The following is a 26,415-nucleotide window of genomic DNA, read 5'->3' on the forward strand; positions in this document are numbered from 1 at the left end:
GCATATAATTGTTAAGATTTGAGAAACCCAACAGAAGAACAAAATTCTACAAGCAGTGAGAGAAAAGAACCAAATCACATACAAAGGAAAGCCCATCAGAATCACAGCAGACTTCTCAATGCAAACCCGCAAAGCAAGAAGAGCTTGGAGTGATGTATTTCAAGCCCTAAAGGAAAACAGCCTCCAACCCAGATTGATGTACCCTGCAAAATTATCTTTCAAAATTGAGGAAGAAATAAGATACTTTTCATGAATACCAAACCAGCACTCCAAAAAATTTTAGACAATATCCTAGGAAAAGACCACCAGGACCACAACCCCAGGAAGTGCATCAAAATGAATCCATCGGGCATGACAACAAATTAAATGCGAAAGGGGAGAGTCCAACAAAAAGAAAACGTTATGACAATGATAAGTCAATATGTATGAGTTATAACCATCAATGTTAATGGTCTCAATTCACCAATCAAAAAAAGTACATTGGCAGAATGGGTCAAGAAGCAAGATCCAACAATATGCTGCACACAAGAAACACACTTAATTCAAAAAGAAACTCATAGATTGAGAGTTAAAGGGTGGAAAACAATACTCCATGTGACATTAACCTGAAAAAAAGCAGGAGTAGCTATCCTCTTTGCAGATCAAGTGGATTTCAAATCAACACGGATTAAGAGAGATGAAGAAGGACACTATATCCTTGTAAAGGGGACAATCCAACAGAAAGAGATGACAATCATAAATATATATGCACCTAACACTAGTGTGCCCAACTATATAAAAGAAATGCTAACAGACATGAAAAATCAAATAAGCACTAATACAATAGTAGTGGGGGACCTCACTGTCACAAATAGATAGATCAACTATACAAATAAAAGAAGTAACAAAATACCAGAACTCAATCAAACTCTGGAACAAATGAACTTAACAGATGTTTACAGAATGTTCCACCTCACAAAATCAGAATACACATTCTTTCAGCTGCACATGGATTATTCTCCAAAATAGACCACATACTTGTTCACAGAACACGTTTAAGTAAGTGCAAAGGAATAAAGTTATCCCCTGTATATTATCAGACCATTGTGCGATGAAATTGGAGATCAATAGCAAAAGAAACCACAAGAATTTCATAAACACATGGAAATTGAACAACACACTTCTGAATAACCAATGGATCACAGAGGAAATTAAAGAAGACAAACAGTTCCTTCAATTAAATGACAATGACAATACAACATATTGTAATCTAAGGAACACAATGAAAGCAGTCTTATGAGGGAAATTCAAAGCAATAAACACTCATAGCAGTGAAAACAGAGTGAGCCCAATTAAACAACCTGATGCTGAACATCAAGCATTCTAGAAAAAGAAGAGCAGGGCAAACCCAAAGCTCATACAAGGGAGGAAATTATAAAGATCAGAGCAAAAATCAATGCAATGGAGACTAAGAGAATGATACAAAAAAATCAATGAAGCAAAGAGTTAGTTCTTTGAAAGAATAAACAAAATTGAGAAACCCTTAGCCAACTTTATCAGGAAAAGGAAAGAAAAGGCCCAAATCCATGCAAGTAGGAATGAAATGGATGAAATTACAACAGACCCAGCAGAAATCCAGAGAATCATCAATCTTTGAGAACCTATATGCCAACAAGATGGAAAACACAGAAGAAATGGACAGATTCCTAGATATGTATGAATTATCAAAGTTGAATGAAGAAGCCCTAAAAATTCTAAACAACCCAATATCAATCAATGAAAGTAAAAACATAATTAAAAACTTACCAACTAAGAAAAGGCAAGGTCCTGATGGCTTCAATGCTGAATTCTACAAGACATTTAGAGAAGAACTACTGCTGCTATTGTTTAAACTCTTCAGTGAAATTAAAAGGGAAGCAATACTACTGAATTCATTCCTTGAAGCAAGCATCATCTTGATCCCCAAAGCAAAGAAAGACCCAACCAAAAAAGAGAACTATAGGCCAATCTCAGTAATGAACATGGATGCAAAAATCCTTAATAAGATACTGGCAAATAGAATGCAGAAGATCATCAAGAAGATCAAACACCCTGACCAAGTGGGATTCATCCCAGGGATGCAGGGATGGTTTAACATATGCAAATCAATCAATGTAATACACTATATCAATAGAGCCAAGGACAAAAACCATATGGTCATCTCAATAGATGCAGAAAAAGCACTTGACAAAATCCAACATGCATTTATGATAAAAACCCTACAAAAAATTGGAATAGACAGTCTCTACCTCAATCTGATAAAAGCCATCTATGAAAAACCAACAGCCAATATCATACTAAATGGTCAACAACTGAAATCCTTCACACTAAAATCAGGAACAAGACAAGGATGACCACTATGACCACTCCTGTTCAATATACTTTTGGAAACCTTAGCCACAGCAATTAGACAAGAGAAAGAAATAAAAGGAATAAAGATAGGTAATGAAGAAGTCAAATTGTCATTATTTGCAGATGACATGATACTCTATATAGACGACCCCAAGAACTCCACCAAAAGTCTTTTGATTTAATAACCAAATTCAGGAGAGTAACTTGGTACAAAGTCAACACACAAAAATCAATAGATTTCCTCTACACGAACAAAAGACTCACTGAGAGAGAAATAGGGCAAATAATTCCTTTCACCATAGCATCCAAAACACTGAAATACCTAGGAATCAACCTAACAAAAGAAATCAAAGGCCTCTTCTCTGAAAACTATAGCACTCTGAAAAGAGAGATTGGGGATGATACCAGGAAATGGAAAGACATCCCTGCTTCTGGGTAGGAAAAACCAACATAGCAAAAATGGGCATACTTTCAAATCTGCTATATAGATTCAAGGCAGTCCCATTTGAAATCCCAGCAGCATACTTCATAGACCTTGAGAAAACAATCCAAAAAGTCATTTGGAACAAGAAGAGACCCAGAATAGCAAAAGCAATTCTAGGCAAAAGAGACATGGTAGGGGTTCTCACACCCTTGACTTGAAACTATATTTCAAAGAACTGTGATTAAAAACAGCATGGTACTGTCAAAAAAACAGGCCTGAGGACCAGTGGAACAGATTAGAAGATGCAGAAACAACGCCAGACACACTCAGCCATCTCATCTTTGACAAAAGAGCCAAACACCTCACTGCAGGAAAGATAGCCTCTTCAATAAATGATGCTGGAAAAATTGGGTTTCAACTTGCCAAAGATTAAAACTAGACCTATATCTCTCATCATGCAGTAAACTAAAATCGAAATGGATTAAAGATCTAAATATTAAAGTAGAAATGCTCAACTGGCTGGAACAGAGGTTAGGTAGAACTCTTGAAGAAAATGGTGTAGGAAAAGATTTTATGAACAAAACCTCAGTTGCCCATGAACTAGCACAAACAATCAACAAGTGGGATCTCTTCTTACTAAAAAGCTTCTGCACAGGAAGAGAAACCACCAACAGAGTGAAGAGACAACTCAAAATGTGGAAAAAAAATTTCACCTGTTGTTCCTCAGACAAAGGTCTACTATCTAGATTCTATAAAGAACTTTTAAAAAATCAGAGCAAATTTAAAGACCCAATCCAAAAGTGGATATCTGAAATGACCAGACATTTCTCAGACAAAGAAGTAGAAATAGCAAGTAAACATATGAAAAAATGTTCAACATCACTGGTCATTCGAGAGATGCAAATGAAAACAACACTGAGATTCCACCTCATCCCATAAATAATGGCTGTTCTCTCTCCTGGAATCAATCAATAACAAATGCTGGCAGGGCTGTGGGAAAGGGGAACCCTACTGCACTTCTCATGGGCGTGCAGACCGGTGCAACCACTGTAGAAATCACTATGGAGACACCTCAAAGAACTAGGACTGGAAGTTCCATTTGACCCAGCTATTCCCCTGCTGGGTATCTTCCCCAAAGAATTAAAAGAATCATACCACAATGATATATGTGCACCCATGTGCATAGCAGCACAATTTGTAATAGTTAAAACTTGGAAGCAACCCAAATGCCCATCAACTGGAGACTGGATAAAGAAAATTTTTTTTCCATTAAGTTTATTGTTACATTTTAGATATAAAATAGTTACATTCATCATTGGGATCTTGTACCTTCACATGATGTACCTTGGTTCTTATTTTTTCCCTATTCCCCTGTCCTCCCTTTGTGCCTCCACCCTTCTCTATTTTCAAAGACTTTGTATCCAAAGTCTTCCTTCTCTCATATTTTTTCTTTTCCCTTCTTTCCTTTCCTCTACTCCTCCCACTTCCCCTACTCCTTTAGACCTTTTCTTCCTATTACACAATATCAATTATACATTTTATTATAACAATATCAAAATTTAGAGGACATTACCACAGATTTTAAAGAATTTTAAAGGATGTAGAAAGCATATCACAAAAATGTGTTTTGAAATAAATTTGACAACTTCTAAGAATTACCTTGGAAGACAAATTAATGAAACTGACTCTGGAGGAAATATAAAATTTGAATAGCACCTATTAAAGAAAGTATATTCCTAGCTTGAAAAACTACCCATATGACAACAGGCTCATATACATTTCAACTGATGAATTATATCAAATATTTAAAGCAGAAAAAAGAAGGAACACTTCTTCACTCATTTTAGGAAATCAACATTGTGCTAATACTAAAAATTGATAAAGATAATAGAAGAAAAAAGTATGAACATAGATAAAAATTTGTTTAACAAAACAAACTATTAGAAGTCAGATCTGGCAGTATGTAGAAAGTGGTTTTGTTATAGGTATGGCATTGTTGGTTCAGCATTGGAAGATCCACCCACATAAATCAGCATTTTAACAGAGGAAAGGAAAAAGCCATATGATCCTGTCACTAGTTGGAGAAAAAGTATTGGACTAAATTCTACAGCTGTTCATGGTAAAAGCTACCAGGAGACTAGAAGTAGAACAGAACCTTCTCAATGGATAAGGCATGTACTCCATACTTCAGCAAAAACACCTTGTATGAATGGAAAAGATATAACACTTTCTCCCTAAGGTGGGGAACAAGGGCAGATATGCCTACTCTTCATCTGTCCTTTAAACTTTGAAACATAGGCCCAAACCAAAATAGTCTGGCAATAGAAAGAAACAATTAGCATAGGATTGGCCAGGTATAAGTAAAATCTTTATATGTAGATGAAATGATCATCTACAGAGAAAATACTAAGAAATCTTGAGGAGCCCGTGGAACTTGTATTTGAATTTAACAGGATTAGAAAACACAAGGTATATATACAAATTCAGGCCTGTGTATACTTGCTATAAATGAAGAATTGGATATTGAAATTTAAAAGTTAAGTAGGAGTACAAAGGACCTAGAAAAGGAAAAAAAAAAAACAGTGTTGGAAGACATTTATTACCTAATTTTTATTTTATTTTATTTTTGGTACCAGGGAATGAACTCAGGACCTTGTGGTTGTGAGGCAGGCAGTGGAACCACTGAGCTAAATCCCTGGCCCTTATTATCTAATTTTATGACTTCCTCTAAAGCTACAATAATCAAGGCAGTTTTGGCGTAAGGAAAGTCACATAGATCATTGGAATAAAACAGAAAATCTGGAAATAGAACCACTCATATATGTCCCAATGAGTTTTGAAAGATTATTTAATATTAACATTTTGTAGAACATAAACTCAACTCAAGAGCTGAGGGAAAGATAGTGTTTTCAGCAAATGGTACTAGAACACCTGTTATCTGTATGTAAAAAATTAGTCTCAACCCTCTATTTCCATACATAAAGATAACTTGAAAGGATCTATGAACCTAAATATGAAAGACTAAAAGTATAAAACTTTAAGAAGAAATTATAAGGGAAAATGTTCATGAATTTAAGGTAGGCAAGAATTTCCTAGGATACAAGAAACATGATATATAAAAGAAAAATGTTGATAAATGAAATTCCATCAAAATTTACAACTTTGAAAGACATTGTTAAGAAAATGAAAAGTAGTCCTTACACAGACCATATTTATAATACATGTAACCTATGGCCAGAATATATAAAGACCTCTTACAGCTCACTAATAGACAACCCAATTTAAAAGTAGACACAAGAGATGATAAATAGCCAGTACAGCACAGGGAAAGATGTGCAACACTAGAATCAGAAAAATACTAATCAGTACAATAACAAGATCATATTATACACTCATTAGGGAGGGGAAGTTAAAAGTTTTAAAAGAACAGATGTCAGCTTAGGTGTGAACCAGTTAGAACTTTAGAATATTGCTAATGTGAATGTAAAATGATAAACCATTTTGTAAAACAATATAGAAATTACTTGTATTACTGTTAAGAACCAACATTTCTGTTCTTAAGTTTTTACTTAAGAGGAATGAAAACACATGTTCACAATAGATTTGTACATACAAGTTGCCTATTGTTTATCTGAAATTCTTGGGACCAGAAGTGTTTCAGATTTTGGTTTGAAATTCACTTGATCTGCAAAAAGGATAGCTACTCCTGCTTTTTTTTTTTTTGGTTCCTGTCACATGGAGCATTATTTTCCACCCTTTAATTTTCAGTCTATGAGTTTCTTTTTGAATTAAGTGTGTTTCTTGTATGCAGCATATTGTTGGATCTTGCTTCTTGACCCATTCTGCCAATCTATTTTTTTTGATTGGTGAATTGAGACCATTAACATTGGTGGTTATAACTGGTACATATTGACTTATCATTGTCATGACTTTTTCTTTTTGTTGGATTCTCCCCCTTTGTTTTTAATTTCTTGTCATGTCCAGTGGATTCATTCTGCTGGGCTTCCTGGGGTTGTGATCCTTGTTGTTTTTTCCTGGGATTTTGTCTAAAATTTTTTGGAGTCCTGGTTTGGTATTCATGAAGTTCCTAAGGTGCTCTTTGTCATGAAAGTATCTTATTTCACCATTAATTTTGAAAGATAGTTTTGCAGGGTACATCAATCTGGGTTGGAGGTTGTTTTCCTTTAGGGATTGAAATACATCACTCCAAGTTCTTCTTGCCTTGCGGTTTGCATTGAGAAGTCTGCTGTGATTCTGATGGGCTTTCCTTTTTATGTGATTTGTTTCTTTTCTCTAACTGCTTGTAGAATTTTGTTCTTCTGTTGGGTTTCTGGAATCCTAACTATTACATGCCTATGTGTAGATTTTTTGATCAAGGCTATTTGGAGTCCTATATGCCTCACTTATCTGTATGTCAAGTTCTTTTCCCCTGCTTGGAAAGTTTTCTGCCATCACTTCTGTGAAAAGTTTTTCATGTCATCTGTACTCTTTCCTGTTTCTTCATCGACTCCAGACTTATGTTATTCTTTGCATAATCTTGTAGCTGCTGGATTGATTTTTCATGGTTCCTTACAATTTTAAAGAAATTTTTCTTTTCTTTTTCACTAATTTCAGTGTTATCTTCTATATCTGAAATTCTGTCCTCACATTGGCTCATTCTGCTATGTAAATTTTCAATGTAGTTTTGAATCTCCTGGAAATCTGTCTGCATCTGTTTTATGGATTCCATTTGTTTCCTATGTTGGTATTCCATTATGTTCTTCAGCTCTTCTATTTTTTTAATCTGTGTCCTCTCTAGATTTATTAATCATGTCTTGCACTATGGACACAATCTCTGCTGTTATCTGAGAAATTATTTCTGATTTCTGTTTTTCCAGATCCTCTTTTGTTGTCAGTTTAGGGAATCCAGGTGGTTGAGCATCAAATTTTTCCATCTCATTTCCCTTTGGGGTTGCTGTGGGTGATCTGGAAGTCTGATTTTGATGCTCGTTTACATTTCTTCTCATTTTGATGGGAGGATGCTGCTGGAGCTCATGCAACTCATCTCCTGTGTGCTGGGAGCTGTGCTATGGCAACCCAGGAACTTCCTCCTTGGGTGCTGGGAATGGCTCACCTTCTCTGTGCTGAGAGCAATGCTATGGTGGCTGGTGAGCCTTTTCCTGGGCACTGGGCGAAAATGTGTTTTTTTAATAAAATGGAGTACTACTCAGCCATAAAAAATGAGAAATTAGAGATATTTATATGTAAATGGATGCACACTGAGGCGATACTCTTAAGTGAGATAAATAGGACACACATGTGTAAATACCAAATAGTTTCTCTAGTGTGAGAAACTGAAGTGTAAATAAGGACTATAATAGATAATGTGAAATAGGAAGAAAAGGGGCAAAGGGGAAGGGGAACTGAGAGGAGTAGGGGAAAGGAAAGAAAGGAATGGAATTAATATGAGAAAATGAAAAAATGGAAACCAAGTCTTTGTAAATAGGGAGGGATGGAGGGGTTGAAGGGAGGGGAGGTTAAGGGGGAAAAATAAGAACCAAGAGAGATTATGTAAAGGTGCAATTTTGCAATGATGAATGTCATTATATTGTATACTTAAAATGTACCAATAAAATAAAATTTAAAAAATAAAATAGGTCTTTTAGCCAACTTGCGCAGAAGTAAAAACTACTTACAAGACAATGGACAAAGATTTCATAATAAATTTGAAAGTAAACTTAAGAAAGTATGAAAAAGTGGGTCTGCAATATGAAATTTACAAAAATGACCTAGTTTGGATATGTTGCTCAAATTTTAAATTTGAACCCCAGGGTGAACTTGGGCCACAATTTGAAGCCCTTTCCTAAGCAAGTCTTAGATACTAGAAGGGAGTAGGATATCAAAAGGGGAGGTATGAGGAGAGAGGTGTCAATCCTAAATGCCCAAAATAATTACTAGAAGTCATATTCAGCCAAAGAATTTCAAAATGCAGAAAGGACTACAGCATGAATGTAACTGATGGACAGGCAACCTGCTACAATCTAGAACATTCTTTCCCAAAGTGTGGTCCTCAGAGTAAGAGGACTTAAAGAAACTGTTCAAGAAAAACTAGAGCATAATGCATAGATTATATTTCCTGGGAAATACACAATGTGTGTTAGCATATTAAATACTCTGAGAATTTCTGCAGTTAAGAAAAATGCTTAATTTTAATTCCGTATACTTCAAACTAATTTGACAATCAAGTCTTTTCCATTTGTTTCCTTTTCCCTATAATACTTTGGTTCCCCTGAGAAGTGTGGTAAGTTTGTTTTCATGTCTAGTTATAATACTTATTCCCTAGAATTGAGCTAATCAGAAGTTATTAAATTACATAAATCTAAGATTGCTTATACTGTAGTATTTTCCTGCCGGATACCTATATTTAATGGAAGGATCCAAGATTGAAGAGGGCAGAAGGGAGAGGTCAGAAGAGACAAGACTATTGTCAAAGAACACTGAAGGAAAGGTCAAGAAAGAAAACAGAAAGAAGGAAATTTTCAGTAACCATATTGTCCTGGTGGCTAAAATTGCCCCATTGAGATGAAATTCTTACAGACTGTCTTCATTCAAAATGCTCAGCCTTCCCTGAGACGAATGCACTTAGTTCAGTCAAACTCATGCAGTGTGGCAGCTGAGAACATCAAGGAGAGCAGGGAAGTGTTTACAATTCCAGTGTGCAGAATAATGTAGCCAGATTTTTAAAAGGGGGATGGAGGGCAGGAGGGGATGGAGTGTGGGCAGAAGGGGGAAAGAGAGAGAAAGAAAGGGAGGGAGGGGAGAGAGAGAGAGAGAGAGAGAATGAATATGCATCTTCCTTGTTTTCAATCTCAAGAGATTCTGAGTCAGTTGGTCTGGGGTGGGATTCAGGAACAAGCATTGAGAACATATACCCAGTTCCCAGCGAAGATATTCCATGAAGTAAACACTAGGAAACACCACCTTAAAGCAAAAAAATGTGAAGCCCTTTCCTAAGCAGGCCTTAGATACTAGAAAACTGTAGGATATCAGAAGGGGAGGTATGAGGAGAGAGGTGTCAATCCTAAGAGAGGCACACAATGCCTGCCTCTGACATGGGCAAAGACTTGACAATAAATCCTAACCATACATTTCTAGGCCATGGCCATATACATGACAAGAAAAGTTCTGGAGGGTACTTCTATTGATCTCATTCCCATTTTTGCCAAGAATTGGTGTTGTTTTTCCAACACAGCCTTTTGTAGTAACTTGTCTGAACTCTGTGTATTAAGCAGTTATAGCGAGAGGCTTGCAGGTGATCATGTCTGTGCTACACATTACCCAGGCCCATTTATGGAGAGAAGGAGAGAGGGGATTTTCTTTGGTTTTGGATTATCTGTGCCAATTTTTAAGGTTAGTTGATAGAGAAACTTTAGCCAAATATTTGGAGCAGACATATTCTCCTAGAAAGTGAGTTCACTTGTCATTGAAATTTGGTTTAACTAAAATGTAAGAATTTGCACTTCTGTGCAGGCAGACACAAATGCTCTCTCTCTGCTTCTCTAGGTGGGCTGTGCACCACTCCACAAATCTCATTAGAATGCTCCTCAGTAACAAGTGAGATAAAAAAGTCACTGTGGAGCAGGCACAATAATGAGCACCGTGATGCACTGCTTGATCCCCATTCAGGATTGAAGCACTTATTTCTCTAGTTTCCAACACACACTCTCCATTTTAAGCCTTCTTTAAGGGTTGCCTTGGCTGAAGAGTCTCTTTGCCCAATGCTATTCTCCCTTCCCAAGGGCTATTGGCTCACCCTGCCTGATTGGTGTAGGGATAAGCTCCCCTCGCCCCAATCAGGGACAACTTGTAAGGGCCACCCAACTTGAGACTATCTCACAGGGTGGGCATCATCAGGTCTGCATCCACCCACCTCTGTGCAGTCCTGCACTCTCTCCTTCCTTTCCAGATGAACATCCTGAGAGGACCCCCAGGAAAGCCTTGAATGCTAATCTCTGCCTTAGAGACAGCTTTCTAAGACTACACCTGTCTCGGGCCCCTATCTTGGCCTGAGACATTTGGACTTATATTTAATCCCTTCCCAAACCACTGAAAATGCAAAACTGAAAGTTTATGTCGTAGGTATAATTACTCTGGAAAAATTCTAATTTAAATGGTAAAAGCAGCTTATCATATTTCTTTGTATATATGACTGTTGTTATATTATTTTTTTCTATCTCTAAATTTTGATCTCCTTAAGAGCTATTATTTGATAAGAGATTAAAATCTTTTACGTGATATTATAAGTAGGAGATCTTTCTCTTCCCAAACTGAGGTATAGATCAGCCCCGATTTCACTATGAATTATGACTGAGATTCAGCCTTTCCTCCTTTTGTGTAAATGTGGTTTGTTCCAGCTTCGCTGTAATTCCAAGTGTACTGTTTCTTGTCATTATAAACTTTTTTGAATTAGTTTTTTTCTAGATGAAGACATGCTTTCAGAGCAGCTATTGAACTCAAAGCTGCAAAGTTACTATTTTTTTTCTTTCTCTTTGGTTTTTTACAGACTCAGCAAATAGTTGTTGAACGTCTGCTCCCTAAAAAGTGCTATGTTGGTAAATCTCCTATAAGAGGGGCACAAGGCCAAGACAGGGCTTCTTGCAACGTACTTTTTCAATGCTTTAAAAGCTCCTTGGTAGGCATCCCTGATCAAAACTGAAATTAAATGCTGTATTATGTGATTGCTTGTTGATTCTCTGTTTCTCCTGGTAAAATAAAAGTACAGGAAAAGCAGGGGATGTGCTCCATCTTGTTCATGTTATCCTCTAAGCTCTCCCATCAGCATCTAAACATTGTTGGGTAGAAGAGGTAATGGTATCAAAGGAAGCTGGGAAGTGGTGGGCATGAAGGAAAGGGGAAAACTAGTAAGTGTGGTCTATGGAAGCCCAAGGGATAAAATGGTGTCTGTTTTGTTATATTTTGGCTAATCTTTGAATACAATGAAGATTGAATCCACTAATGACTTTACGGAGCCAGTTTCAGTGCAGGAATACAATTATCTGCATTTCTCTGCCTACACCTAAAAGATGAGCATTGCCAAGAAATGACATATCAGCCATCTCATTATCCCCCCATTCTTCCTGGAAACACTACAGTTTTCTGCAGTGTTTTATTCTCCAAGTAGCCACAGTATCATTTCATGCCTTCCCTACTGTCCAAACTGATTATTCTTTCATCTCCCTCTTCAGAGAAGTAGTCACAGCCACTGGGCCAGTTTCTCCTCACTTTCTCACATCACCTAGTCCAGAAATGTTCTAAAAGTTCATCCCTCCTATGAATAAATTGTCATTACCTCTAAAGAACTGATTAAAAGTGGGCATCTAGGGCCAGGGATTTAGCTCAGTGGTTCCACTGCCTGCCTTGCAAGCACAAGGACCTGAGTTCGATCCCCGGTACCAAAAAAAAAAAAAAAAAAAAGTGGGCATCTGAAATGAATAGACACTTCTCAGATGAAGAAGTACAAATGGTCAATAAATACATGGGAAAAATGCTCAACATCATTGGCCATTTAAGAAATACAAATTAAAATGACACTGAGATTCTATCTAACTCAAGAAAGAATGGTTACCATCGAGAAATCAACCAATAACAAATGCTGGTGAGGCTGTGGCAAGAAAGGAACCCTTTCACATTGTTGGTGGGAGTGTAAACTATATAACCACTATGGAAATCAGTATGGAGACTCCTAAAAAAAACTAAGAGTAGAAATTCCACTTGACCCAGCTAGTCCCCTTCTAGGTATCTTCCCCAAAGAGTTAAATACATCACACCACACTGATGTATGCACACTCATGTTTATAGTAGCACAATTCATAATAGGTAAATCTTGGAAACAGCCTATATGTCCATCAATAGAGGAATGCATTAAAAAATGTGGTACTTATGTATAATGGAGTACTATTCTGCCATACAGAAGGAAAAACTTGAGTCATTTGTAGAAAATGGATGTACCTTGAGACCACAAGTGAAGTAATTCAGCCACAAGCTTAAATATCACATGGTTTCTATTATATGAAAAAAAAATATATGAATGATAAAATATAGGACAGGTAATAGCGGAAAAAAAGGATTGTAATGTAGGGCGGACAAAGGGAACCTTGACTTAATACAATTGTCTTTCATATTTTATACATTCTTTGTCTTATTAGTCTGGTTTTCAATCTGAATATATGATCATTAACTTTATAAGGTCTTATAAGATAAATAAATGAATCCAATGCTGGAAAAGTAAAAGGAGGATGGAGGAAGGGGGTGAAAAGGAAACTGAAATGTATACCTATCCCTTACAGTGAATGTAAACATTATGTACTGTAAACATGTACTAATAAAAGTGGGAAAAAAAGGCCAGCCTGAACAGCTATGATCTGGACCCTCCAAACCTCTGTCTTCTGCAAGACCACAGAGACTCCGCTAGTTGCTTTCACTTTCCTATACCTCCAACCTTCTGTTAGATCCTTTCTAGATGTATTAAAAATGGTCCTGCACCTTTCATCCTCAAAAAGTAAGAAGCAAGAGGCCCCACCTTAGTCACCTTGTCCCAGTTATTACCTTTTCTCTATCATTCCTAAGCACGTAATTTTATACAATACTCTCTACCTCATTAAAAAAGACATTTTATTGAAATATAATTTATACACCATATAATTCACCCACTCAAGTTACATAATTCAATGTTTTTGGGTATATTCAAAGTATTGTGCAACCATTACAATAATAAATTTAAAACATTTCATCATACTAAAAGGAAACCCAGTACACAACAGCAGTTTCCATTGCCCCTTTAATCCACCCCCCCAGCCCACAACAAGAATTACCCTACAGAATTAATCTGTCTTTACAGATTTGCCTATTCTGACACTTCATATAAATGGAATTATACAACATGTGGTCTTTTGTGATTGGCTTTATTCACTTAGTAGTAGTATCTACCAATACTTCATTTCTTTTACTGCCCCATAATATTCCATTGTATGACTATACTTCCCTATATTTATCAGTTGGCAGACACTTGCATTATTTCTACTCTTTGGCTATTATGAATAATACTACTATGAACATCTGTGTACAAGCGTTTGTATGGGCATGTATTTTAATTTTTGCTAACTATATACCTAGTAGTGGAATTGCAGGGTCATATGGTAGTTCTATATTTAATCTTCTGAGGAAGTGACAAACTATTTTCTACTTTACAATCCTACCAGTAGTGAATGAAGTTCCAATTTCTCCATACCATCCCCAGAACTTCTTATTATCTGTCTTTTTAATTCCAGCCACCCTAATAGGTGTGAAATAGTATCTCACTGTGGTTTTTTATTTCACTCTGATGGCTAATGATGTTGAGCATCTTTTCATGTTTATTGACTATTTGTAAATCTTCCCAGAAGTGTCTATGCAGATACTTTGTTTTTAAATGGAATTATTTGTTTTTTGTCATTGACTTAGAATTTTATATTCTAGATATAAATTCTTTGTAAGGTGTATGACTTGCAAATATTTTCTCCCATTTTGTGTGTTGTCTTTTAACTTTCCTTGTTTTTTCTTTTTTGCAATGCTGAGAGGATAAAACCGAAGGCCTTCAGCATACTACACAAGTCCTCTAACACTGAACCACATTTCCAGTCCTTCAAGGTGCAAGTTTTCCCTTTTGATGAAGACAGATATAACAGCTTTGCTGATCCATTCTGAGGGCTCAAGTGACCATTATATATTTTAAATTGATATCAATTTTATCTGTTGCATCATTCAGGTAACTGACTGAAATTCTATCCATTGAATAAGGTTCAAGGGCAATCAGATCATTCTAGAGGTTGGTGTTTTAAAAATGTCTAACTATGGCTGTCTATCTGTGTAAGGCACACAGCTCAGAGAGATCTTGCATAGCCTAGAATTGTCTCTAAATAATCCTGGCTAGATATCTACATAGCATGCTTATTCCTGAAGATGTTTATCACATCCTTCATTGTTAGTGTGTTCATGTATATCAGTATTAAATTTAAGTTTTATTCCCTTGAAATAAATTTTTTAAAGGCAGCATCATTTGATGTTGAGATTTTTAAAAATTCCTTATGATGAGGCAGGGAATTTAGCTCAGTGGTTCCGCCGCCTGCCTCGAAAGTGCAAGGTCCTGAGTTCAATCCCCCGTACCAAGAAAAAAAAATTCCTTATGAGAATGATGAGATACAGAAATATGATTCTTTGTTCCATTCCTCTGTCCTATCCACTTGTGGATCTCAAGGAAAGATCTATCAGCTTTCCCAATTTCAATTTTGAATTGTGTTGGCCACCAGGAACCAAAAGTAACAAGAAAGGAAGAAAACAAGAACTGTAATTTAGCATTGTGCAAATAAACATGCTCTCAGCCAGTTGTGGTAAAGGCCGGGAGAGCTGGAATCTGGCAGGTTGTCAAGCAGAGGAGGCTTCTGAGCCATAGGAAGCTGAGCAAATAGTCTAGGAGGTGAAAAGCTCTGAGACCCATGAAACTCAAGTTTTCACTGGGAAAACTGTAATTGGCTATATGTGACAGGATCGTGATGGGGCTATTTTCAAAACCTTAAAGAGAATACCTTTAAGGAAAGTACCTAGTATAAGAACCGTGTGAAATATGTGTTAATTTTACCAGTATCATTTCATTTATTGGGTTTTAATTATGACATCTATTGGGGATAGAAATGAAAAGAGAAGATGATCCAAATATTATGATATCTAGTTCTGGAATTCAAGGAGTACAGGGATTACATGCATGTGCACCACCTACAAATATATATTCAGATTCAGATAAAGAAAGCTAAATCTGACAGCTTTAAACAATGAAATGCCTTCATGCTAGTTGGTGAATAGGTGCTGTCCAGCCTTCTCTTCACCCCCTCACATTCTAGCTACTAAGGAGTTAACAACACCAGCACTGGGCCTCTGGAATTTCTAACTCCCACAATAAGATCTCTGCTCGAATTGGCTAACAGCCCATATCATATTGGTTGTTAAATGTCTTAATGTCATCCCTTTATGTAGAAATATTTTGCATGGAATTACCCATTTACTATGAATCATTTGATGAAGAATTGCCTGCATTAGGGTAATCTCAGGCATTTATCAAAAATGCAGATGCTTGGGCCCCACATCCTGGAACCATTGCATCTCTGGAGGAAGGGCGAGCATCTGTAGCTATTTTCCAGGTATTCTAGAGCACCCTATCAAATATATTTTGCATTTTCTGTCACACAGTAGGTCTGTCTATCCTATCTTTCATCTAGATACCAAGTTCTTTGAAAGGAGGGATCAAAGTTCTAAAACTCCTGGTATTTAGCACTATGCCCAGCCTGGTTCTTGTTGACCAGCAATAAAGAGAAGGGATCATTGATTCAGAAGTGTATGCTAAGAAGATAAGTTAGGTTTGATGGTGATGGTGGTGGTGGTGGCCAATCCTTATGAATGCTTACTGTGTACCAAGTACTTTGATAAATGCCTTGGAGGCATCCAACTGAATCCACACAATAACCTTAGTAAGTAATATTATTATCTCCATTGTAAGACCAAGAAAGCAGAGACTCAGAGAGTCAGAGGGAGAATCCCCCAAATCTCATTACCTCCAGTCTTGGTTTTCAGATTTCAAAGCCTGTATTCTTTCTTATTTACTAAGCCATACTGCCTCTTAGTTTAGGAAACAATTCTATAGATAATTTATAAACCAGACTCTTTGGGGTTATTCTCTTCAATTTGGTTTTATTTTAAATTCATTTTTTGTATTTTATACATGGAAGGAAGGCATGGAATTTGAAGATATTATAAACTTATACTATGACATGCAGAAAACAAGGTGAAGGAAATGGAATATAGAAAGTATAAGTATTCTCCAATAGTTAGAGACAATTGGAAACCTTTTAGTTGAGTATGAATAAGATAAAATAAAAATAACAAAGCACTTTCACGGAAAGAAAAGTTAAAACATTGCATCTGTCAAAGGACCTTGAAAATCAAGTTAAGAAGAGGAAAAGATTTTGAGGTTATAGGTAAACAGTAAGTAGTAAGAAAATCAACTCAAGATGAAAATCCATTGTAGAGAAATAATGAGGGAAACTGTGATTTTATGCACAGATTATCAAGGGGCCAGCTGATGCCTGGACTTGACAATGGGCAGAACAAGCAGTCCTGATGTAGAGAAATTAGAGCAACTCATAAGAGGTAGTGGATTGAAAGGATAACTGGGTTTTATATGCATTGAAGTTTGTTTTGAAGCATCCCGCTGGGAAGCTGAGATTAAGGAGAACAGAGTATTATAAAGTGATTCCAGTTAAAGCATCCTTATGCACTAAGCTTAATAAGGAATGACTAATTAACATCTTTTGAAGGTAAAGAAAATAAAAATGTACATCAGAATTGTCCTTTCAAGGCAAAAATAAACCCCAAATCAAGTCTGGATTAATGGAATCAGAGTGCTTATTCAGACTTCAATACATTAATCCTGGTGCTTTTTTTTTTTAACTTTCTAATCATTCTTGATTCGTTTATGACACATAGAGAAAACTAGATTCATTCTTACTGGGATCTGGGCACAATCCCCACTTCTCATCTCTTTCATATCGGCTTGTAGTTGCACACCACAGCAAATTATCTCCCCGACCTTCCCGGATACATTCGTGATGCCACTGATGCTTGTACTGGAAGGGAAACACACATGGTGTCCCATGGTCATTCCCCTTGATTGTATACACATCTAGGAGAAAAATATTTACAAAGTCAAATTTACAATGTCAGCTTCAGCTTGGAAATTGTAGTCTGATTAATGCATCTTTATGGGGGGAGGCAAAACCCATAGGGACAGGCATTTGCTAAACCTCTTGAGCCTTCAGGTCCACATCATCTAGTGTCTGTAGGACTAGGCCAAGTTCTGGGCTCAGAAATACTGGTAAATGGTTTGCTTATGTATTTATCTACCTTCTTATTTAATGTGATGTGCTGCCACAGTAGCATCATATTTGTGAATGGATGATAAGGAAAATTTAATGGAGATTTTTTTCTGTAAAATAGCTTCTAGTCCCCAAAGACATCAACCATCAACATCTAAAGCCTAATGGTTTCATTGGCACTTATTAATTTATTCATTCAATAAGTATTAATTGAGTATTTAATATACTCTACACTGGGAAGATAGCAGTGAACAAACTAGCAAAGATTCTTTTATCGTGGTTTAGTGAGGAGAGACAAAGATAAAGCAAATATGCAAGTAATTGTATAATTTAAGGAAGTAATAAGTGCCATGAAAAAAATAAAGTAGGACAAGAAGAACAGTGTGTGTATGTGTGTGTGTGTGTGTGTGTGTGTGTGTGTGTGTGTGTGTGAAGGGGTAGAAGGGCACCACTTGAGGTGAGGTGGTCAGTGGAAGGCCTCTCTGAATAAGAACCAGGTGAAGCAAGGTATTTAGGAAAGGGGTTGTTCCAGCAGAAGAAACAGCAAGTATAAAAGACTGGAGAAAAGAATGTGTAGGGGGTGAATTAGGAAGAGCAAGGAAGCTCTAGGGCAGTGGTGGCAAATCTATAGCACATGTGCGGCAATAGGCAGCAATTGTGTCATTGAAAGCTTTAAAAGGTTCACCATCCCTACTCTAGGGGAAGGGGAAAGGAGGAAATACTGCAGCATCTGTTCACACAGGACTGTCTCTGCCATGTTGTTATAGCCTTTGGCTTTTACTCTGAAGGTGGTGGGTAGCCAATGCCAGGATTTGAATGGGAAAGCGATAAGATCAGATTTCCATTGTTAACAAATCAATCAAGTGCAATATAGCAAACAGCCCAAATGATGAGAGGCTTCCACAGTGCCCTAGAGAGAGGTGACCACACAGAAGTGGCCTGCTGGCTGCTTTCTCAGAATGTTGTTATAATCTATCAGCTTTGACCTTAAGCAAGAACCAAAACCTTTTTCATGACTTAATTAGGGCTTTCTATGGTGAGAGGAATCAAGGCTACCCTCAATTAAGTCAATAGCTCCTGAACAAAAGGGTCAGCCAGTGGAGATTTCCCTACTTTTCTATAGTTGGCAAGGGCTAGATTGAGCTGACAACATATGCCAGACAGTTAGGCCTGCTTAGGAACTAGAGGTCATTCAGGACAGGATATGTTCTTTTGTTTCTATCCATTGCCTTCTACCAGAAGCAAACATGTTTTCCCCTGTGTGCATTGTTAGTGTGTGTATATGGCTAAAATGTTAACATGAAGCAAAGGATCAAATTCTTTCTTAGAACTGTAGGATTTTCAGAGTGCTGCTTTACAGCACTGGATTTATTATAGTGAATCTTAAAAGCATCTTGCTCTTCATTGATTCCTTGTAGCTACAGAAAAGGTCCAGTCTTGGGCCTTAGGAGTTCCTTGCTTTTCCTCTGAGGACTAGTGTAGAGCTTTTAGGAGGATATGTTTACATTAAAGCATAATTCTACAGAGCACCATGAGGGGCACAACATCTATCTTGTTGGCCTTTGTAAACCAGGTGCCTAGCACTGTGCCTGACAAAGAGTCAGTGCTGAATAAATGTGTGTCCAGATGATGAATGGATGAGCTACAAAACAAACTCTGAGAGACATGGTTGGGGTGTCAGAATTTAACCATGTGACTTTCATTTCTTTTTTTTCAGTTTAAAAATGCCAAAGATAATAATGTAATTATGGAAAAGAAAAGTTCCCCTTATAAATCACCCTTCCCACAAACCATGGTTGGCATACACCAAATAAACCTTGACAGTAGTGTGCCATTTATCTTCCAGTGCCTTGCAGTATGACCATCATGTGGATGCCAGCTAGAAGTGAGGAGTCCTCCCCACTTCCACACAGATGGTTGAGTTGCTACAATAAGAGGAATGGTGGCAAGGACATTATTATATATTTTATGACAAAATCCTTCACTTCAAATATTTCCCTTTTCCCTCTCCTGCTTATTTTTTCTTCTTTCCACTGATTTCCTAAGTTAGGTTTTTCTTTCAATACCTTCAAATTCTGACAAGTTCTGCCTCTGTAGCACAATTTAGCATGTCTATTGTAAGACATCAGTAATTCTTTTATTATAAGCAAGAAAGCCACTAAAATGTATTTACCCTAAGTCTCTTGGCATTGCAGGCTCTGTGGACTTCTTCTACATAATGCTTTACAAATCATGGAATATTTTCTAAATACTGAATACCATTCCACAAATGCTTTGATGTAAATTACTTTTACCTTTGTGAAGGTGTTCACAAATGTCTCCACCACCTGATGTATAGGAAACCCACTTGTGAAGATGTTTCCATGAGGCCATCACTGTGTTATCATGCTCCACCTGGACCATGTACTGGAGTGGGCCCACGATCATCTTCCTGTTACAATGCCATCTCAATGAAACATCGGTGGAATCACATTCATATATGCCTAATGGCTGCTCTGTATTAGATAAATTCAGACCCAGGCAACCATTAGCTCCCAGGTTAAAAAGATGGCGATATGAAACCCATTTCCATAGCATGTTCTTGTTTGGCTGTTTGCAGTTCTCCAGGGTCAGTACAGATTTACCCACTTGAATGCATTTCTCAAGGCTCTCACTTTGGATAATGAATATTCCTTTATCTGTAACAGAAAAATAAAAAATGTGATATGCAATTTTCATATATAATTAGGTAGTACCATGAGGATCCCAGGGTGCATATCTAAGAGCTATTGCTGATAGATAGTGTTCACCTGAAGGGCTTTCTTTACATAAAACAGAAATTTCTTGGAAGGCATAAAAGAATGTACTGGAGCTAATGGGAGACCTCTAATCTAAGACCCCCTTGGCCATGTAGGGACAGGGCTACTTGTCAGTTACTCAATGGCACTATTGAAAGAAAGCGCTCAGCACAACTGGATAGAGAGCACTAATACTCAGGGGAAGAGGGGAGGGGTGTTGGGGGTCAGGGGATTGTGATGGTACTTTAGTTTTCTTCAGAAAAATCCCTGCATGTTAGGAATATGGTAGCAGAATCAAAAGCCACTGACATAAAAATCTCTACCATCAAGTTCCTGTGGAAAACCAAGAGGTTATAAGAGAAGTGCTGCTTTGTGTCCTACTTACGAGGTTCAGTGCTGGTGAGAAGATAATGCTTCTCCACAGTTGCTTTCTGTGCTAAATACATTAAGGGTAGAAAGGTAGCAACATTTTGCTTTGGAATAAACTTTTTCAGGAGTAGCCTTGTTGGGTGGATCAGGCAGGAGCAGGTAGATGTTCTGGACACTTGCTAACACCACACCTAGATATGAGAGGCACTGGAGCTCCTGGACAGCAGTAGAAACCAGAGATTACATGGGCATGCGAAGAAAGGAGGTTTTTGTGATATACCCCTGCGATCTCTTTCTAGAGCTGGAAGAAAGGATTTGGGTGAGTTTCCTATAGAAATGCTGGTGAGACCCAGCCAGGGAATACATGATAGCTGCCTGCCTGCTAACAGGCTTTATCGTGAACAGCTGGGCTGAAAGTCACCCATAATTATTGAGTAATAATTATGAACTTATTTTCTCACAGGCTTTTTGAAGATGGAAATCATATCTTGATTCTTTGACCTAAGCACCAAGTATATCGAACACACCACTAAAGTTCAGTAAGTACTAGCTACTGATGGAACGTGCCAGCTGCTGCTGCTTAGCTCTAGGATTGCTGAGCTTACCTGAGCTCAGAGTGTCTGGTCAGGCTCAGGAGCATGTTTGTTCTCCCTTTGGCTAGCCTCCATGTTAAACTTTGCTTCCTATTTATTCTTCAAAACTCTGAAGGGACATTACCAGATTCCCCTAAAATGACTGGGGTTTGGAGCAGGTCATGTCATATGTGTGGTTTTTTGGTACCAGGGATTGAACTCAGGACCTTGAACTTGCGAGGCAAGCGCCGGAACCACTGAGCTAAATCCCCGGCCCAAGAGCAGGTCATGACATATGGAAAAGGCAGAGCAGGGACAAGGCAGTGCCAAGAGATTTGGGACAATGCAGAGTGAGCCTCTTCGTGTCTGGGTTTGAGGAACAATGATTCACTTTGGCAAAGCTCTTGCGGTTTCTCCAAAATTAATCGGGACCAGAAGAGCTGATTTACACTAACCAAAATCATTTAAGACACAGTTTGAAAAGTTGTTGTTATGCCAATGTAAACCACACCTCATTTAATAATTGATAACCTTTTGTCTAGCCATGTGTTTGAGGAGTTAAATTAGTTGTCAGAAAATTGCTTTGATCACCATACATCAGAGCAAAAGAGAAGGGTGTGGCAGTGGGGGAGACAGAGAATGAATAGTTTCAGAGAGATTTCATTTAGATCAGGAAATTTGTTTTCCTAATGAAGGCCATGTTTCTGTGGTTATTAGTAATAGTCACTCAAAATCAAATTCACCTCTTACCAATGAGATATGGACTCTGATAATTAACCTTCTCTCCAGTCCTCCTTTCTACCTTTCCATGCCTGGGTAGAATGTTGCCTTTAATTTCTGTTGTAATCTACTAACCACTTCCAGCTAGCCCTGAGTTCCATTAATTTTTCGTTAAAGGATAATTAATTTACTATAATAGTTCTGTAGCTAAGCTTCTACATAGTATATACATGCAAATAAATTCAAATCTGCAACCTATGAATAGCCCTTGGTTTATATACCCAAGATGGACAGGCAGACTAACTGGCCAGTGGTAAAGAGCACTGACTTCAGCAAACCCACCACAGACCAGCTATGTAACTGGGAAGATACGTGATCTCTGAAAGCCTCATCTTTCTTCTTTGAATGAGGAATATTTATAACACTGACCTCATAGAGAGGGATGTTAAGGGTATTTCTTTAAATAGCCCATGTAAAGCTCCCCACACAGTACAACGGGAAGTAACAAGATGTCACTAAACATGAGTTAGTATTATTATTGTTGTTATCCCTTGGACTTCTTGATTTTTAGTCTATAGATTCAGTCGTGGATCTAATTGAAGACTATAAAGTCCTAATCTAAGCATCCTCTGAAGACCCTTCTAACCTTAGCAGAAAAGCTTATTTTTAATTTCTGTAGTACATAGTGGGTAAAGACTTTTTGGTTTTAAACAATCCTGGGACTTCCTGCTATCATCTGGGGGAAAAATACTCTCCAAGCAACAAAGATAACAAAGTCTTTCTCTCACTTGTTCAAGTGCACATCCAATTGTGTATTAAGAGTCTTCATCTGTTGTTCTTCACATTTCTGACCTATGAAGTCTCTGCTGCAGCTTTTTTATAGGAAGGAGAAAAATATATGATGTGGACAAGAAGTGAGTGAGTTAAAGGGATGGGTGGAATGACCAAGTGGATGTGGAAAGTACACATCACTAAGATTTGGGCTAAAAAGTTATGTTTTAAATTTCCCAATTATTACATGTTAAGAGAAAAAGAGTGGCAAAATAAGAACTTCTGTAGTCACACTAGTGATCATAAAAATACCTTTCCAAAGTGGAAAATATGAGACAAGCCTAGTCCATGCCGTTCAACTTTGGGATGCCATTGTATTTCCATGCCAGTTGCCTTTAGGCAGCTCTGGAAGTGTTCCTCAGAATGTATCATAAACAAATAGATGTGGCTTACCTGTAAACATAAACAAGCTACTTCCAAATATATTAAGCTAATAGATTACCTAATCCCATTTTTCCATTAAGTAATAATAATGTCCGATCCTAGCACGATTAATCTCATAAATTCGCTAGAATGAAAGTAATTGTTTTCAAATAGATTACGACCAGGCTCACTATAGAAATCAACATTCTGATTGTGATATTAACATATAAGTTACCTCTAATAAAACTATAATGTGAAAATAGGCCACTAATTCTTAGTATGTATAGTTGTTGGATTTCAAAAAGGGTACAAATCAAATGTGGGAGGAATCAAGATGGATTATATGTGTCAAGGACATCAGTGCTGCTTGAACCCTGATTAAGTGATTAGTGAAGTACTGCCAGAATTACTAAATCTCTTTACAGGGAAGTGTTGTTATACTTCCCTTCATAATTATAAATGTAGAAGAAGAAGAGGAAAGATTAATTTACTAGAGGTAATTTATAAGGAAATTTTCATCATTTAAAAAAAAATCCATGAAAGACAGTTCTGCTACTCTCTATTCCTCTTCTGGAGGAGATCACATCAGATCTGTTCTTTGGCCCATAAGAGAAGATGTACCCTTCTAAGGAGTGGGACAAGAATGTTTCTCTCATCAGCTGTTGAACTTACAGTTTAGGGTATTTCTTTTATGACTTCATATGGGACATTCACTCATTCATTCAGCATTCATTCAGTGCCAGCTACATGGGAGGCACTGTGCGCAGTGCTACAGTTAGAGACGGGACTTATTAGCCTAAATATCTGACTTTGAAACTGTATCTATTCATTCTGGAATCATGAGAACTTGTCTACCTAATAAAAAAGAAGGAAGTTTCATCAGTTCTAAAGAAAACATTGTAATTGTGCTCACAATGAACTTTTACCAAAAAAAAGTGATGAAAGTAACAAGAAAAAGGTGGACCAAAGATGGGACACATGACTGGGTCTTCAGCTGATAGAACGTAGGACGTGGCTAGGACTCCTTTCCAAGTGAAGATTGTATGAACATACAGGGAGGACAAAGCAGAACAGTGCTGGGAGAAAAATGGATGTGGTAAGAAAGACTAACTTTATTCGTAAATCCAGAACCCTGAACTTCAAAGCTGTGAAGATTAATTTAGCCATTCTTTTATTTTCTTTCTCTTAAAAATCCAATTTGTCTTAGTATACAAGTTTAAAACTTGTATCCTAAGAACTATAAGCAGTCTAGGTGTAGCTTAATTTTATCAACCACTTATAACCTAGAAAAAATAAAATAATCTGCTCTAGATTGTTGCAAAACATTTTGAAGTAGGAGACTTGAAATTTCAAACAGCAAATGTATTGGATGCCTAGTACACAGTGGACTAGGAACCACGGATACGTGTGTGTGTGTGGGTGTGTGTGTGTGTGTGTGTGTCTGTCTGTGCAGTGTTTGCATGGAGGGCACTCATGTCTTCCCTGAAATATACAGAAGTAAGTATAGCTTAATGCCAAAATATATTTTTGACATAGAGGTATAACAGGGTGGCTGTCAGGGGTAAAGTGTATCAGTTTCGCTTAGAAGATCAAAGAATCAACAACATTCCTCACATGTTCTTCCAACGAACGCTGATTAGGGGCCTAATATTACTAACAGTGGGAGTACACTGGTGAACAAAACAGGCATAGATGACTGTTCTTGTCACAGAGTATTAAACAGATGAGGGAGATCATGCAGAGGGGACGTTCTGGATGAAGAGAATATTGTCAAAGTTCAGAGAGGATGAGAATTATCTGCTCTAGGGGAAGATGGACTCACTATGTAAAAGATTTTGATTACAGTAGAACATGAAGTTGGAAAGAAGTGATTTGGGGTCATTTTATGAAGAACTTGAGTTTTATGAAAAATCTGTATATTATTATTCGAATGAAATGGAGGTAAAGACATAAAACAAAATATGACTGAGACTGTGGTGTAGAAGAATGAGAATGGTGAATCATTCAACAAAAACATTTATGGAATGCTTAATGGTGTCCAGCAAGGCATTATGTACCAAGACAACTGCAGACAAATAGCCAAGCTTGTGTCCAACACAAGTCTTCATTTAGGTGGGATGAGAAGGTACATGCATGTATTTGAGAGACTATTGCTGTGGTCCAGCAGGAGAGTCTGAGGTATTAGAGTAGTTAAATTCACACCAACAGGGAGATTTTTCAAAGAAATGACAAGATTAGGTGAGCAGTGGAATGTGAGGTGCTATTGTTCAGCTGTGCTGTTCCTGTGTGTGTGTGTCCACAATGGGCTCATGTACTGAAAGGTTGGTCCTCACCGGCACAATATGAGAGGTGGCTGGACCTTTAAAAAGTGGGGCTGAGTAGAAAGTATTAGGTCAGAGAGGGTGCTGATGCAGTTCTCATGGAACTCTGCCTGGTTCTTAGGAGAAGATTATTATGAAAAAAGCAAAACTGCCCCCTCCCTTCTCTCTGTCTTGCCACAGATCATGCAAATCTGCCATTGTGATGTTATGCTCCTGTAAGATCCTCACCAGAGCTAAGCCAATACTGGCAGCATGCCCTTGAACTTCCAAAACTGTGAGCTCAATATATCTATTTTCTTTATAAAGTATTCAGCCTTGTTTATTTCATTATAGTAACAGAAAGCTAATCTATGAAAATTCTGGAAAGGTAGCTGCAATGACTCATTGTTTTTTTTTTTTTTTTGTACCAGGGATTGAACTTGGGACCTTGTGCTTTCGAGGTGGGTGGCAGAACCACTGAGCTAAATCCCCGGCCCTGCAATGACTCATTTTTTTGGCTTCAGGGACTCAAAGAGCTTTCAAACATCTGCCAATCACTATGATGCCATGAGATCCTGAAGCCTAAACTATGGGACCAAAAGTACAGTATGATCTGTACAGTGCCTCCAGCACCTCTTCCTGTGACATCTTGAGTGATTCCAACATCTTTTGGTGTCTTCTGCTGCTATAGACAGCTCTTAAAACCAGCTTAATGACAGTTTGAAATGTTAAACGACTAAAATCAGGTTT

At 37.5% G+C, this 26,415-nt stretch overlaps 1 protein-coding gene across 2 annotated transcripts in view; it reads right to left on the minus strand.

Moving 5' to 3' along the window:
- Nucleotides 1-26,415, minus strand: part of Pla2r1 (phospholipase A2 receptor 1) — a 148,530-nt gene that overhangs the window by 112,220 nt on the left and 9,895 nt on the right. For both annotated transcript variants that reach the window (XM_087199244.1, XM_087199245.1), the window contains exons 2-3: nt 20,028-20,411; nt 17,367-17,540 (exon numbers count right to left, since the gene is read on the minus strand). In XM_087199244.1, the coding sequence (XP_087055370.1) occupies nt 17,367-17,540; nt 20,028-20,411 (558 nt within the window). The remainder of the gene's footprint in view (nt 1-17,366; nt 17,541-20,027; nt 20,412-26,415) is intronic.

Source organism: Heterocephalus glaber, unplaced genomic scaffold (genome assembly GCF_053883595.1).
Source record: "Heterocephalus glaber isolate CG9 unplaced genomic scaffold, H.glaber_assembly_v1.0 deba00000347, whole genome shotgun sequence".
Classification (NCBI taxonomy): Eukaryota; Metazoa; Chordata; class Mammalia; order Rodentia; family Bathyergidae; genus Heterocephalus; species Heterocephalus glaber.